At 46.9% G+C, this 13583-nt stretch overlaps 1 protein-coding gene across 4 annotated transcripts in view; it reads right to left on the minus strand.

Annotated features, from left to right (window-relative positions):
* The window catches only part of LOC136578651 (transmembrane protein 176B-like), a 62324-nt gene that overhangs the window by 37013 nt on the left and 11728 nt on the right, over positions 1–13583 (minus strand). For all 4 annotated transcript variants that reach the window (XM_066578852.1, XM_066578849.1, XM_066578846.1 and 1 more), the window contains 2 exons: positions 10444–10653; positions 5658–5771 (listed from right to left, as the gene is read on the minus strand). In XM_066578852.1, coding sequence (XP_066434949.1) covers positions 5658–5771; positions 10444–10644 — 315 coding nt within the window. In that variant the 5' untranslated portion in view covers positions 10645–10653. The remainder of the gene's footprint in view (positions 1–5657; positions 5772–10443; positions 10654–13583) is intronic.

Genomic DNA, 13583 nt, shown 5'->3' on the forward strand with positions numbered 1-13583 from the left:
CTCTTACAAACGGGCTACAAAATCATGGCTACAAAATGCATGTATGTGAAGCCTGTGGTTTCCAATGGGTTCTTTCACATGAGCAATGTTTTGCATCCTAAAAGAACCCATTGGGAACCATTGGCTTCACATACATGCGTTTTGTAGCAGTGATTTTGTAGTCCGTGTGAAAGAGGCCTAAAGGCTACAGTTTTACAGCCTAATATGGGCAAAAAGTACTAATATTTTTGACAATGCTATTGTAGAATCTATAATAAGCATATTACCTCTGGGACCCCCCAGGGATCATGGATCATAGGTGAATGGAGCCAAAGTGCACATGCATGACCACCGCTCCATGCATTTCTATGGGACTGAGTAAGATAGCCGAACACATCACTTGACTATCTCCATAGACAGTGAATGGAGCAATAACCACGCATGTGCACTGCTGATCCATTTGCTGGGGGATTCAAGGTGTGTGGTTCTTGTGATCCCTGGGGTCTCGGCAGTCGGCAGATCTCCAGAGATTATACATTTATCCCCTATCTTGTTGATAAATGACTTGTGGGGGAAACCCCTTTAGGCCGAATGCCCACGGGGGGATTGTCGCTGCAGAACCTGTGGCCAGACACCCGCTGTGTATTCCACAGCAATGTCCATCCATAGACATCCTAGGTTAAAAGATTCTCCCCTGCCCACGAGCAGAAATCAACTGTGATTTTCCGCTCACGCAGGAAAATCGCAGCATGTACTATTCTGTGCGGAAAATCGCACGGACGGCCTCCATTGCAGTCAATGGAAGCCGTCCGTCCCGCGATACTTCCGCAGTGAGGACTGCAGAAGTATCACGGGAATCTGCATCGTACACCACAGTAACATAGTATGTTTGGCTGAATGAAGACAATGTCCATCTAGTTCAGCTTATTTCCACCCCCTAGTTGATTCAGAGGAAGGCAAAAACCCCAAGAGGCAGAAGCCAATTAGCCCATTTGGGGGAAAATTCCTTCCCGACTCCATAATGGCAATCAGAATAATCTCTGGATCAACCTTTGATAGTCCCTCCCTGACTGTAATACCTGGAACTACAAAACCCGCTGGTCACCTAATGTCTATATCCTGTAATATCCTTCCACTCGAGAAAGACGTCTAATCCTGAATGGATTTTGCCATCATCACGTCCTCAGGCAGACAGTACCACAGTCTCACTGCTCTTACAGTAAAGAACTCCCTTCTGTGTTGGTGATGAAACCTGTTTTTTCTAGACGTTTCGGATGCCCTCTTGTTACCGTCGCAGTCCTGGGTATAAACCGATCGTGGGAGAGATCCTTGTGTTGTCCCCTGATGTATTTATACATAGTTATTTGATCGCCCCCTAACCATCTTTTTTTCAGGGTGAATAATTCTAATATTGATAGCCTCTCTGGGTATTCTAGTTCTCTCATTCCATTTATTAGTTTAGTTGCCCTTCTTTGAGCCCTCTCAAGCACTGCAAAATCCTTCCTAAGCACCGGTTTCCAGTACCTTATATAGTGGAAGAATAATGTTCTCTTCACTCACCCCTATACCTCTTTTAATGCACCACAAGACTTTATTAGCTTTTGCAGCAGCTGACTTGCATTGGTTGCTCCAGTTAAATCTACAATCCAATAGTACCCCAAGGTCTTTTTCCATCTCACTTTTCCCTAGCAGTACCCCATTTAGTATATATTGTTGACAACCGTTTCTCCTGCCCATGTGCATAACCTTACATTTATCCACATTGAACTTCATTTGCCATTTTTCTGCCCAAGCCCCTAGCTTGTCTAGGTCCTTTTGTAGCCGCACATTGTCCTCCATTGCATTAATTGTCTTACATAGTTTTGTATCATCTGCAAACATTGATATTTTACTGTGCAGTCCCTCTATTAGGTCGTTGATAAATATATTAAACAGAATGGGGCCTAATACTGAACCCTGTGGCACCCCACTAGCAACAGTGGCCCAATCGAGGACGAAACAATTAATTACCACCTTCTGCTTTCTATCTCTGAGACAGTTTTTTACCCAGGTACACACGTTTTCACCCAATCCAAGCTGCCTCATTTTATATTAACCTATTATGCTGCACGGTGTCAAATGCTTTAGAGAAATCCAGATATCAACAAGACTCTCCCAGGTCCAGCCTAGAACTTACTTCATCGTAAAAGCTGATCAGATTGGTCTGACATGATCAACCCCTCATGAACCCATGCTGGTGAGGAGTTAATTACATTGTTCTCCTTGAGGTATTCTAGGATGGTGTCTCTCAGAAACTCCTTGAATATTTTTCCAGTTATTGAAGTGAGACTTACTGGCCTGTAGTTACCAGGTTCTTTTTTTGGACCCCTTTTTGTATATTGGAACTACATTGGTAATGCGCCAATCCAGTGGTACAACCCCAGTTTTGATAGTGTCCATAAATATAAGAAATAGTGGTCTAGCTATCATATCACTTAGTTTCCTTAGAACCCTTGAATGTATTCCATCTGGACCCGGCGATTTATCGATATTAATGCTCTTCAACCGACTCTGCACTTCCTCCTGTGTTAGGTATGCTATATGTAGCAGGGGGTCGTTTTATTCCCCTGCATCTCATGTGACATTTCCTTTTCGTTCATGAATACACTTGAAAAGAAACCATTTATTAGATTTGCCTTCCCCCCATCCACTTCTATGATTTCTCCTGCATTATTCATTAAAGGACCAGTGCTCTCAGTGCAAATGCTTTTGCTGTTAATATAGTCTTTGTTGATCAGTCTTTCTGCCTCCTCCTTAGCAATCTTGATCTTTTCTTTACATATTTAGTTTTTCTCCCTGTATGATTTTAGCGCTTCTTCGCTGTCTTCTTGTTTTAGTAGTTTAAACGCTTTCTTTTTTTTTCGTTTATTGTCCCCCTTACAGTCTTGTCAAGCCACATTGGTTTCCTTCTATTTGTGGTTCTTTTTTTTAAAGGGTATGAACTGCTCACATGAGGTGATTCGGATGTTTTTAAACTTCTCCCATTTGTTGTCTGTACTGTTATTTTTGAGGATGTTGTCCCAATTAATGTTGCCGATGGTAGTTCTGAGCTGATCGAATTTTGCTTTACTAAAGTTTAGTTTTTTTGTCGAAATTTATTACATTGGGGTCACTATTTTCCAAGTGCCCCTCAACCTGCACCCCCACTATCCGGTCCGGTTTGTTAGTTAGTACTAAGTCCAGAGTGGCCCTCCCTCTAGTTGGCTCTCGCACAAATTGGGTACGGTAGTTATCTTTAATTGTTCTGAATAACTTAACATCCTTGTGAAAGTTACAGGTTTCATTTTCCCATATTATATCCGGATAATTTAAGTCCCCCATAATAATTACTTAATTGCGTTTTGATGCCTCTTCTATTTGCCTTAATAATAAGATTTCAGTTTCTTCTGTTGCTTTTGGTGGCCTATAGAAAACCCCTATCAGTATTTTATAATTTTTTCTCCCTGTATTTCTACCTCCAAAATTCGTCTTGTTCATTTCCTGCCCCTATATCCTCCCATAGCCTCGGCATTAAGTAGGATTTAACGTGCAGACATACCCCTCCCCCTTTCTGTTCTCCACAGTCTCTTCTGAAGTGATTGTAGCCCTGTAAATTCACTGCCCAACCGCACTTATCATCAAGCCATGTTTCTGTTATTCCAACTATATCGTAGTTTTCATCAGTCATTCTCGCTTCAAGCTCGCCCACTTTATCAATTAGACTTCTTGCATTCGAGGTCATACAATTTATACAATTATTATTGTTCTTTAAATTCATTTTGCTACTAATGGTACTATTGGCTGTTCTGTCAGTTCTAACTGTACTAACCCCACCTCCTGCTCGACCCAAATTCCCATTACTTGGACCCATGTCACTATCGACACTGTCTACCCCCTCTGTTTATCTATTCCCCCTCCCCCCAGTCCCTAGTTTAAACACTCCTCCAGCCTTCTAGCCATCTTCTCCCCCATCACAGCTGCACCCTCCCCATTGAGATGCAGCACGTCCCTACGGTAGAGCCTATAGCCGATAGCAAAGTCAGCCCAGTTCTCCAGGAACCCAAACCCCTCCTTCTTACACCAACTCCGAAGCCACTTGTTTATCTCCCTAAGATCCTGCTGCCTTTATAGTGTGGCTTTTGGTGCAGATAGTATTTCCGAGAAAACTACCCTGGAGGTCCTCGCCCTAAGCTTGGATCCATGCACGCCGGTCAAGACACTCGCAGCAGACCCGGACATCTGAGTATGGGTCTCTGGGGGCCACCGGGTCTGATTCCGCTGCGAGATCTCATTGTCGAAATCGGACCTGGCCGTGGGCATGAGGCCTTAAGCATAAGTTTTACAGTATAACAGTAAGGCCCAATTTCCATGGGCAAAATGGAATGAACAAATCCGAGCGGGTGTCCTACACACGTGATCCGCGCCCATAGGGAATCATTGGACATCCGCAGGTAATTAAATACCTGCGGATGTCATTTTTCCCTGACACACGGATCGCATGTGCGGGAAACCACCCACAGCATGTTCCATTTTGTACAGGTTTCCCACATGGACGGCTCCCGTGGCTTCCATTGAAGCCGATGAAAGCTGTTCGGTCCCGCGGCACACTTGCAGCTGTCACTGCGTCCATGCCACGGGACCGTGGGAAAGCAGGAGTTCAAGAAGAAAAGTGTGCACGGTGCATGTGTGCGGCACACTGCCGGCGTGCCAAGCACATCCACCAAGCAGAAAAAAAAGATCCGGCCGCGACGGAGGGGAGACCCGCAGCATCCAGACAGGTAAGTATAATCTATTTCTTGGCCTCCTGTCTGCGGGAAAGGAGGGAACCGCTGCGGGATTCTGCATAGGGAATCCGTGTGGGCCCGAATTTCCCCGTAGACATGATGCCTTAGGCCTCATGTCCACGGAGAAAATCAGGCCCGCTACGGATTCTCCATGGAGAATCTGTAGCGGGTCCCTCCTGCCCCACGGACATGAGTGCTGAAAATAAGAATTAACTCACCTCTCGCACGCTCCGGATCTTCCCTTCGTCGCGGCTTCATCTTCTCTCCGTCACGGCCGGATCTTCTTTCTTCGGTCCGGCGGATGTGCACGGCACGACGGTTGTGTGCTGCGCGCATGCGCCGGCCTGAGGAAAAAAGATCCGGCCGCGGCGGAGAGAAGATGAAGCCGCGAAGAAGGGAAGATCCGGAGCAGGTGAGTATATGCTGATTTTGGTCTCCAGCGGATCCGGACGGCTTCCATAGGATTCAATAGAAGCCTGCGGGAGCCGTCCGTGCGGGAGACCCGCACGAAAATGGAGCATGGTCCAGATTTTTTCATGCTCCATTTTTTTTAAAATCACTTTTATTGACCATCCGTGGGTATTTATCTACCTGCGGGTGGTCAATGCATTCCTATGGGATGCGGATCCACATGCGGGTGATCTGCTGCGGATCTTAAATCATATTTAGCCTGTGGACATGAGGCCTTAGCCTTCTCATAATAAGATTACCAAGAGAGCAACAAAGTTACGATAGATAAGCTGCAACAGTCTGTGTAACCTGCAGGGGCAGTAAATGAGAATTGGGCTTCAACCTCAATGTTAGCAGCTCTATTTGACATTTAACTATTTCCAGGAAAGACAGGATAGAGGGACGTTATAATTTAGTGATACTTACTGGAAATCCTACCCAGAAGTGGACCCCTACATAGAATATGCTCAAGCTTGGCTGTACAATGCATACAATAATGGCCAACATGACAGAAACCAATCCCAAGGAAAGATAGGCAACCTAGATCAAAGAGAACAAGTATGATTATACATATATATGTACTATGTTAAAGAGACACTCAGGTGAAAACACATTTTTCTGTCCCTGCACACCTTACCTGATTGCCTGTCACACTCTGGAATGTGTGTATGTATATTGCAGTCACTTTCATGCAGTGCAGTCTCCTGTCTGATACTTATCAGGCACTATCTTGATAGAGATATATCCCTGCATTCTCTTTCACTATTTTGTACTACAGAGCATACAGTCAGGAGGCTGAACTATCGTCTACATCATTATGGAGTCTCTAATCATCAGCAGTAACTGTGATAGAAGTGTCTTCGTCCCCCTCTAAAGAGGATGTCTGGTAGATTCCATCACACAGGAATTCTGCTGACTGATAAAATGACATTTTGAGTAGAAAATAAACCCAAGTAAGGCTGCCTGCAGATGGCTGGGTAGGATCCCCTGCGAGAATTCTTGCAACGGGACCCGACCCGCACCCCTGCAGGGACCAGTGTGGCTCTCACCTCTCCTGCGGATTTGTTTTCAGTGTGTGATTTCACACGGACAAATTGTGGCCGTCTGCCTAGGATTGCATTTCCTAATGCAATCCTATGGCAGCGTTCATGGGAGGAAATTCTGTGGGAAATCCCGCAAGGAATTTCCGCCCATGTGCAGGGGGCCTAAATCTTAGCTAGTCAAAATGAGATGACATCAGCACCTGAGTAGATGGAATCCAGGAGTTTTAGTCTACTGAACCAAACTTCCAGCCCCATAGCTATCTTTGGGCTATAAATTCAGTTCAGTAGAACCAAGGGGATCCTTCACTCGTTGGGTCATCTAAAATGACCATCTATTGTGAGTTTTAAGACAAACAAATACAATCAATGTCATTTTCGGACCAAATATGCAATCTAGTTTTCCAATTATATGGATTTATGCATATGACTTAATAGCACTGTGCTTAAATTGGAGAAACCATTGTAGCCTGTGCTAATGTCCATCATCATTCTTTATGTATATTGTAGGCACATTGGTAAGTGCATAGGTATTGTGAGACACTAGCTTATTTATCTGTTCTAGGAGGCCATTTATCTAAGTAGAGCATTGGGGCAACAATTTGTTTCTTAATATTTTGGGGGCAACTATGATTTTGTGGCTTAAGACCAACTTGAATAGTTAACCTGCTGTTCTCACCTATGATTGCTTCCCTGACAATCATGTCTTATACCTTATAAGTGGGAATTGTAGTTTCCCAGGTAAGAATGTTAGTCACATGGGCTGAGCAGTAGGACCACCCTGTTGCTTTGTGATGAAAGCTTCAGCAGTGGGAGTAAGAGCATGTAGAGAAAATACATAGAAGGCATATAATAATTTGGGCATGTGGCATTCTACTTACAGGGGTTGTCCAGCCATGACAAGTGTATGTGAGCACTTCTGTATGGCCATTACAATGCACTTTGTAATATACATCGTAAATCAGCCATACAGAAGATATATACTTAGCTACAGGGGTGCCCCCTCTCCACCTGTGTTGACGGTCCTGTCATCCCTGGTTACGACAAATTTCCTTCTTCTGTCTTCTCATCTCGTCGGGCTGTGGACACGCGTCCCGTCTGTTCTCGCATGCGCAGTAATGCTCCTCAGGCCATGGATGCGTGTCCTGTCTGTTTGTGCATGCGCAGTATCACCTGCTGGCTTGGGAAGGCGTGGCAGTTTGCGGTGAAGCCAATCCAGAAGGAGCGTCCACGGGTCCTCAGCTGGAGTGTAAGTATTACTACTGGGGTCGGGGACAGTGTCGTGGGGGGAGCTGTCACCATTACTTGTTGCACGTGTGGAGGTCGGTGGGGGCTGTCAACATTACTTGTCGCACGGATGGGGGGAGGGCGGGCTGTCACCATTACTTGTCAAGGGGGAGCTGTCATTATTACTTGTCACATGATGGGTGGGGGGAGGGGAGGCTGTCATTATTGTCGCACAGTGGGTGGGGGGAAGGGCTGTCACCACTACTTGTAGCATGGGTGGGGGGGCTGTCACCATTACTTGTTGCACGGGTGGGGGGAGGGGGGCTATCACCATTGTTTGTCAGGTGGTGGGAAGGGGGGGCTGTCATTATTACTTGTCGCATGATGGGTGGGGGGAGGAGAGGCTGTAATTATAGTTGCAGGTGGGTGGGGGGAGGGACTGTCACCATTACTTGTCGCACGAGTGGAGGGAGGGGGGCTGTCACCATTACTTGTTGCACGGGTGGGGGGAGGGGGCTGTCACCATTATTTGTCCGGTGGTGGGAAGGGGGGGCTGTCATTATTACTTGTCGCATGATGGGTGGGGGGAGGAGAGGATGGAATTATTGTTGTAGGTGGGTGGGGGAGGGGCTGTCACCATTATTTGTTGCACAGGTGGGGGGCTGTCACCATTATTTGTCAGGTGGAGGGAGGGGGGCTGTCAGCATTACTTGTCACATGGGTGCGCGGAGAGGGGCTGTCACCATTACTTATTGCATGGGTGGGGGGAGGGGGGACTGTCACCATTACTTGTCGCACGAGTGGAGGGAGGGGGGCTGTCACCATTACTTGTTGCACGGGTGGGGGGACGGGGCTGTCACCATTATTTGTCCGGTGGTGGGAAGGGGGGGCTGTCATTATTACTTGTCGCATGATGGGTGGGGGGAGGAGAGGCTGGAATTATTGTTGTAGGTGGGTGGGGGAGGGGCTGTCACCATTATTTGTCGCACAGGTGGGGGGCTGTCACCATTATTTGTCAGGTGGGGGGAGGGGGGCTGTCAGCATTACTTGTCACATGGGTGCGCGGAGAGGGGCTGTCACCATTACTTGTTGCATGGGTGGGGGGAGGGGGCTGTCACCATTATTTGTCTGGTGATGGGAAGGGGGGGCTGTCATTATTACTTGTCGCATGGTGGGTAGGGGGGCTTACATAATTGTCGCATGGTTGGTGGGGGGAGGGGCTGTCAACATTATTTGTCGCATGGGTGGGGGAGGGGGGACGGTCACCCTTATTTGTCAGGTGGGAGGGCGGGCTGTCGTTATTACTTGTTGCACAGGGGGTGGGCTGTCACCATTACTTGTCGAGTGGGGGGCTGTCAGCATTACTTCTCACATGGGTGGGGGGAGGGGGGCTTTCACCATTACTTGTCAGGTGGGGGAGGCAGGCTGACAGCATTACTTGTTGCATGGGTGGCTGTCACCATTACTTGTCGGGTGGGGGGGCTGTCACCATTACTTGTTGCACAGGTGAGGGGATGGGGGGCTGTCACCATTACTTGTCGGGTAGAGGGGGGGCTGTCGCCATAACTTGTCGCATGAGGGAGGGGTGGTCAATGTTGGGCTGTCACTGGTCGATTCAGTTGCGTTTACTGGGAGTCACTATTCCTGCTGGGGCAATTACTGGGGGTCACTGTTACTGCTGGGGCAATTATTGGGGATCACTATTAGTGCTGGGGCAATTATTGGGGGTAACTGCCCCAGCAGTGATAGTGCCCCCCAATTATAGCCCCAGCAGTAATACTGACGCCCAGTAATTATCACTGCTGGGGCAATTATTGGGGGCCACTATCACTTCTGGGGCAGTTACCCCCAATAATTGCCCCAGCAGGAATAGTGACCCCAGTAATTCCCCTAGCATTGATAGTGTCCCCCATTAATTGCCCCAGCAGTGCTAATTACTGGGGGTTACTATCCCCGCTGGGCCAATTATTGTGGGGCACTGTTACCGCTGGGGCAATTAGTGGGGGGCACTATTAGTGCTGGGGCAATTATTTGGGGGCACTATTACCACTGGGGCAACTATTGGGGGTCACTATTACTGCTGGGGCTAGTATTATGGGGGCACTGATGCTGCTGGGGCTGCTATTGTGGGGGCACTGATGCTGCTGTGGCTAATATGGAGGGAACACTATGTTATGTGGGCGCACTGTGGAGGCACTATTTGGGAGCACCGTGCCGGGGGACTTTGTGGGAACATTATGTGGGAGCACTATGGGGGCACTATATTATGTGGGGGCGCACTGTGGGAGCTCTATGTGAGCGCACTATGGGAGCACTGTTATATGGGGGCGCACTGTGAGAGCTCTATATGGCGGCACTATGTTATGTGGGGGCACACTGTGGGAACACTATGTGGGAGCATTATGTTATGTGCGGGCACTATGTGGGAGCACCATGTGGGGGGCACTGTGGAGGGGCACTGTGGTAGCACCATGTGGGGGCACTATTTGGGAACATTATGTGGGAGCACTATGGGGGCACTATGTTATGTGGGGGCACTATGTTTTGTGGGGGCACTATGTTATGTGAGGGGCGCACTGTGGGGGCACTATGTTATGTGGGGGCACTATAAGAGAAGAGAGGAGGGGAGGGTTGGGATGGGGGATAGTATTACTGGCAATGGCGCTGCCACCGACCGACTGACCCAGCCACCCACCCTCCCAGTGTAATCCTGCTAGTGCAGGGAGAGGAGGAGGTGAGCTGTGACTATTGTGAATGGTGGCTCCTGTGTTATCTATATATGTGTCACCTCTCAGTGTCATTCTGCCTGTGCAGGGAGGAGAGGAGGTGAGCTGTGCCTATTGTGAATGGTGGCTACTGTGTCCCCTACATATAGGTGTCACCTCTCAGTGTAATCCTGAATTGTGGGAAAAACCGCTTTAAAGTTCAGTAGAAAAATACTTTACCCCAAACCCTAGGTTTGCTGGAGAACCAATCATGCGGGCCGGCTTTGTCTTTTGACTTTTCTTCAAGTCCCGTAAGAACCGGAAGGTATCCAACAAGCAGTCGAAGGCAGAACGTTGGTTAATATTAATGTGTACCACGGTTCCCTCTGGAGTCTCATAGGAAACTTTGCCATTTTCAGTCTTTACGGTGCTGATATCCATTGTTTCAAGCTTATCGGAAATAAGGGTTAGAGAAAACCAATGTAATAACAAGCTACCAGAATGTTTTTAACATTAAAGTAAAGGTTTCTGAGAAATGTATTCTAGTAATTCTAGCATATTCTTCATTTTGAGAGGGATCATTGTAATCTAATGATGAAACAATATAAGATAACAATGATTACATTCGAGATGAGAATCTGGATAGATATCTGGAGACTTGGAGTAAATGGCTATGCTACAAAAACAGACAGAATTTTTTACTTAATAGCAACGCATAAGCTTTCTAATGACAAACCACACTCTCGATTGTAAGGAAAAGGGGGAGGGAGGAGGGGAAAAAAAGGGAATTTTTGCTACCTGACTACATTCAGCACAGATATACCTTCTATTACAATTTAAATATTGCATGCCATTTGGATAATTAAACAGACTCGTCCACTTTTAATTTGTTATTCTAATAGTGCTCTGCATGTTCGCAGAGAAACTGTTTCTTGCTTTTCTTTCCCACATGCTTTCCGGGTTTCAATCCGGAAAAGTGGATTTCCCTTTTTTCTTTCTGTACCCACCCCAAAATTTATAAAGAAAGAATTTATACAAAAAAAAAATGATTACATGGGTTTGTTTAGTTCTTCACAGTTAAAAACAAATTAAAATCACTTCTTTAAGAACTCAATTAAAATAGGGCTATTACCAACTAACTGACATCTAAGGGCGCCCACCCACTGGCGATTTTTTTTTCTTTGCGTTTTGCGTTTTTTCTCAAGAGCAATTAGAATTGAATGTACTCCTGTCCACTGGCGTTTTTTTTTTTGCGTTGCGTTGCGTTTTTTAACATAGGAACTGTCAGTTGCATATGTGTCCTTATTTTTCTCCTAATGCACCCATGAAAGTCAATGGAAATTAATGGAAAAGCCGCGAAAACGCCGCGAAAACGCGGCAAAAAACGCCGCGAAAACGCTGCGTTCTTCACGCACGAAAATCGCAAACGCCAGTGGGTGGGCGCCCTAACAGAACATACACACATAGATTCCTATATTGCTTCGTCATAGATAATGGAGACCATAGCATTTAGGCTTATCCACTGGTATGGTTACTGGACGTTGCTAATGATAGCAGGTCCATCATACACCCAATGCTAATTCTGTTGGGTCAAGATGCTAAATAAATTAGACCCAGCTAGAACTAGAGGCACAACAAAGAAAAAATTAATTACTCTTGTATGTGAACTGGAAGTCACAGCAATAGATGTAAAAAATTCCAAGAGAACCAAACCAGTGGTTTTTAGGTGTCCAATTTGCAAGGAGGACTATTGGTTAACGTGATGCCTATTTAGATGCTTAACAAACGGCATCACTACAGAGATGTATGAGATAAAGGCTTAGAAAGGTTCAAGGTGTTTCTACGTTTTAATAGGAACCTAAAAAAGTTTTTTTTATTATGCATCAATCTGTAATTGTGCATCAAAAATTCAGTCTTGCAAAGTACTGCAAAAAGGGCTGATAGTTAAGTCTCGGGATTGATGGTAATTGTAGCCAGAATAATCAAAATTGCTACAGATAGTAATCATCAGCTACACCGAGATACTTAAGGAGTACTGCTAAATATAGAGCTACAGACAATACTGGTTCTATAATAGTGACAGCACTGGACTAAGCTAAGATATGCACCCTAATACTAGGGCAAGATGGACTTGTGTAAATACCCCGGTGACTAACAAGCCATCATTAAAGGGGTTGTCCCGAGGCAGCAAGTGGGTCTATACACTTCTGCATGGCCATAATAATGCACTTTGTAATGTACATTGTGCATTAATTATGAGCCATACAGAAGTTATAAAAAGTTTTATACTTACCTGCTCCGTTGCTGGCGTCCTCGTCTCCATGGTGCCGACTAATTTTCGCCCTCCGATGGCCAAATTAGCCGCGCTTGCGCAGTCTGGGTCTTCTTCTTTTCTGAATGGGGCTCCGTGTAGCTCCGTGTAGCTCCGCCCCGTCACGTGCCGATTCCAGCCAATCAGGAGGCTGGAATCGGCAATGGACCGCACAGAAGCCCTGCGGTCCATGAAGACAGAGGATCCCGGCGGCCATCTTCAGCAGGTGAGTATGAAGACGCCGGACCGCCGGGATTCAGGTAAGCGCTGTGCGGGTGGTTTTTTTAACCCCTGCATCGGGGTTGTCTCGCGCCGAACGGGGGGGGGGTTTAAAAAAAAAAAAACCCGTTTCGGCGCGGGACATCTCCTTTAAGCTAGACCAGTCGCCCAGAAAAAACTCCTATAAGAGAAGAGGTCTACCGACCATGGACTAAACTTGTCAGCCCTAATAATAATGATGTACAACAGTAGACAGATAGGGCCTCCGGCCTTGATGGTAGGTTAGCCTCCGACTCCCTGCTCCTACTGTCCCTGCTGCTGCCACTTCATCCCCATTGTCCCCGCTGCTGACGCTTCATCCACCTTTGTCCCAGTTGCTGCTGCTGATCTCCAGGGTTCCCCCTTGCTGCTGCTGATCGCCCATGTCCCAGCTGCTGCTGATGATCCAGGGGGTGGGTCTCCCGACAGGTGGCAGCAGGACATTGAGTGTATGCTCAGGCAGCTGCAGCAGGAGAGTGTCGTGGCTGTACAACACATCCAGATCATGCTGATGCAGCAGGCAAAGGACACTGCAGTCCACCCGTTCCTCAGTGCTGCTGCTCCCCGCTCTCAGTCTCACTTCAGACTGGACCCAGAGGTTGGGTAGCCCAGATGGAAGGGGGACAGCAGGTACACATTGCAGCATCCTGTAGCAGCAGTGTGTCTTCAGATTTTTGCCGACCCTGGATGGTTAGGGTTAGGGGTTATTTTCTAGTGAGGGTTACATTATTAACTGTACATGGTTCCATTTTACACCTGTAACATGGAACTTTTTACAACTAATAATGTAACCCTCAGTGGAAAATAACCC

Source organism: Eleutherodactylus coqui, chromosome 1 (assembly GCF_035609145.1).
Source record: "Eleutherodactylus coqui strain aEleCoq1 chromosome 1, aEleCoq1.hap1, whole genome shotgun sequence".
Taxonomy (NCBI): domain Eukaryota; kingdom Metazoa; phylum Chordata; class Amphibia; order Anura; family Eleutherodactylidae; genus Eleutherodactylus; species Eleutherodactylus coqui.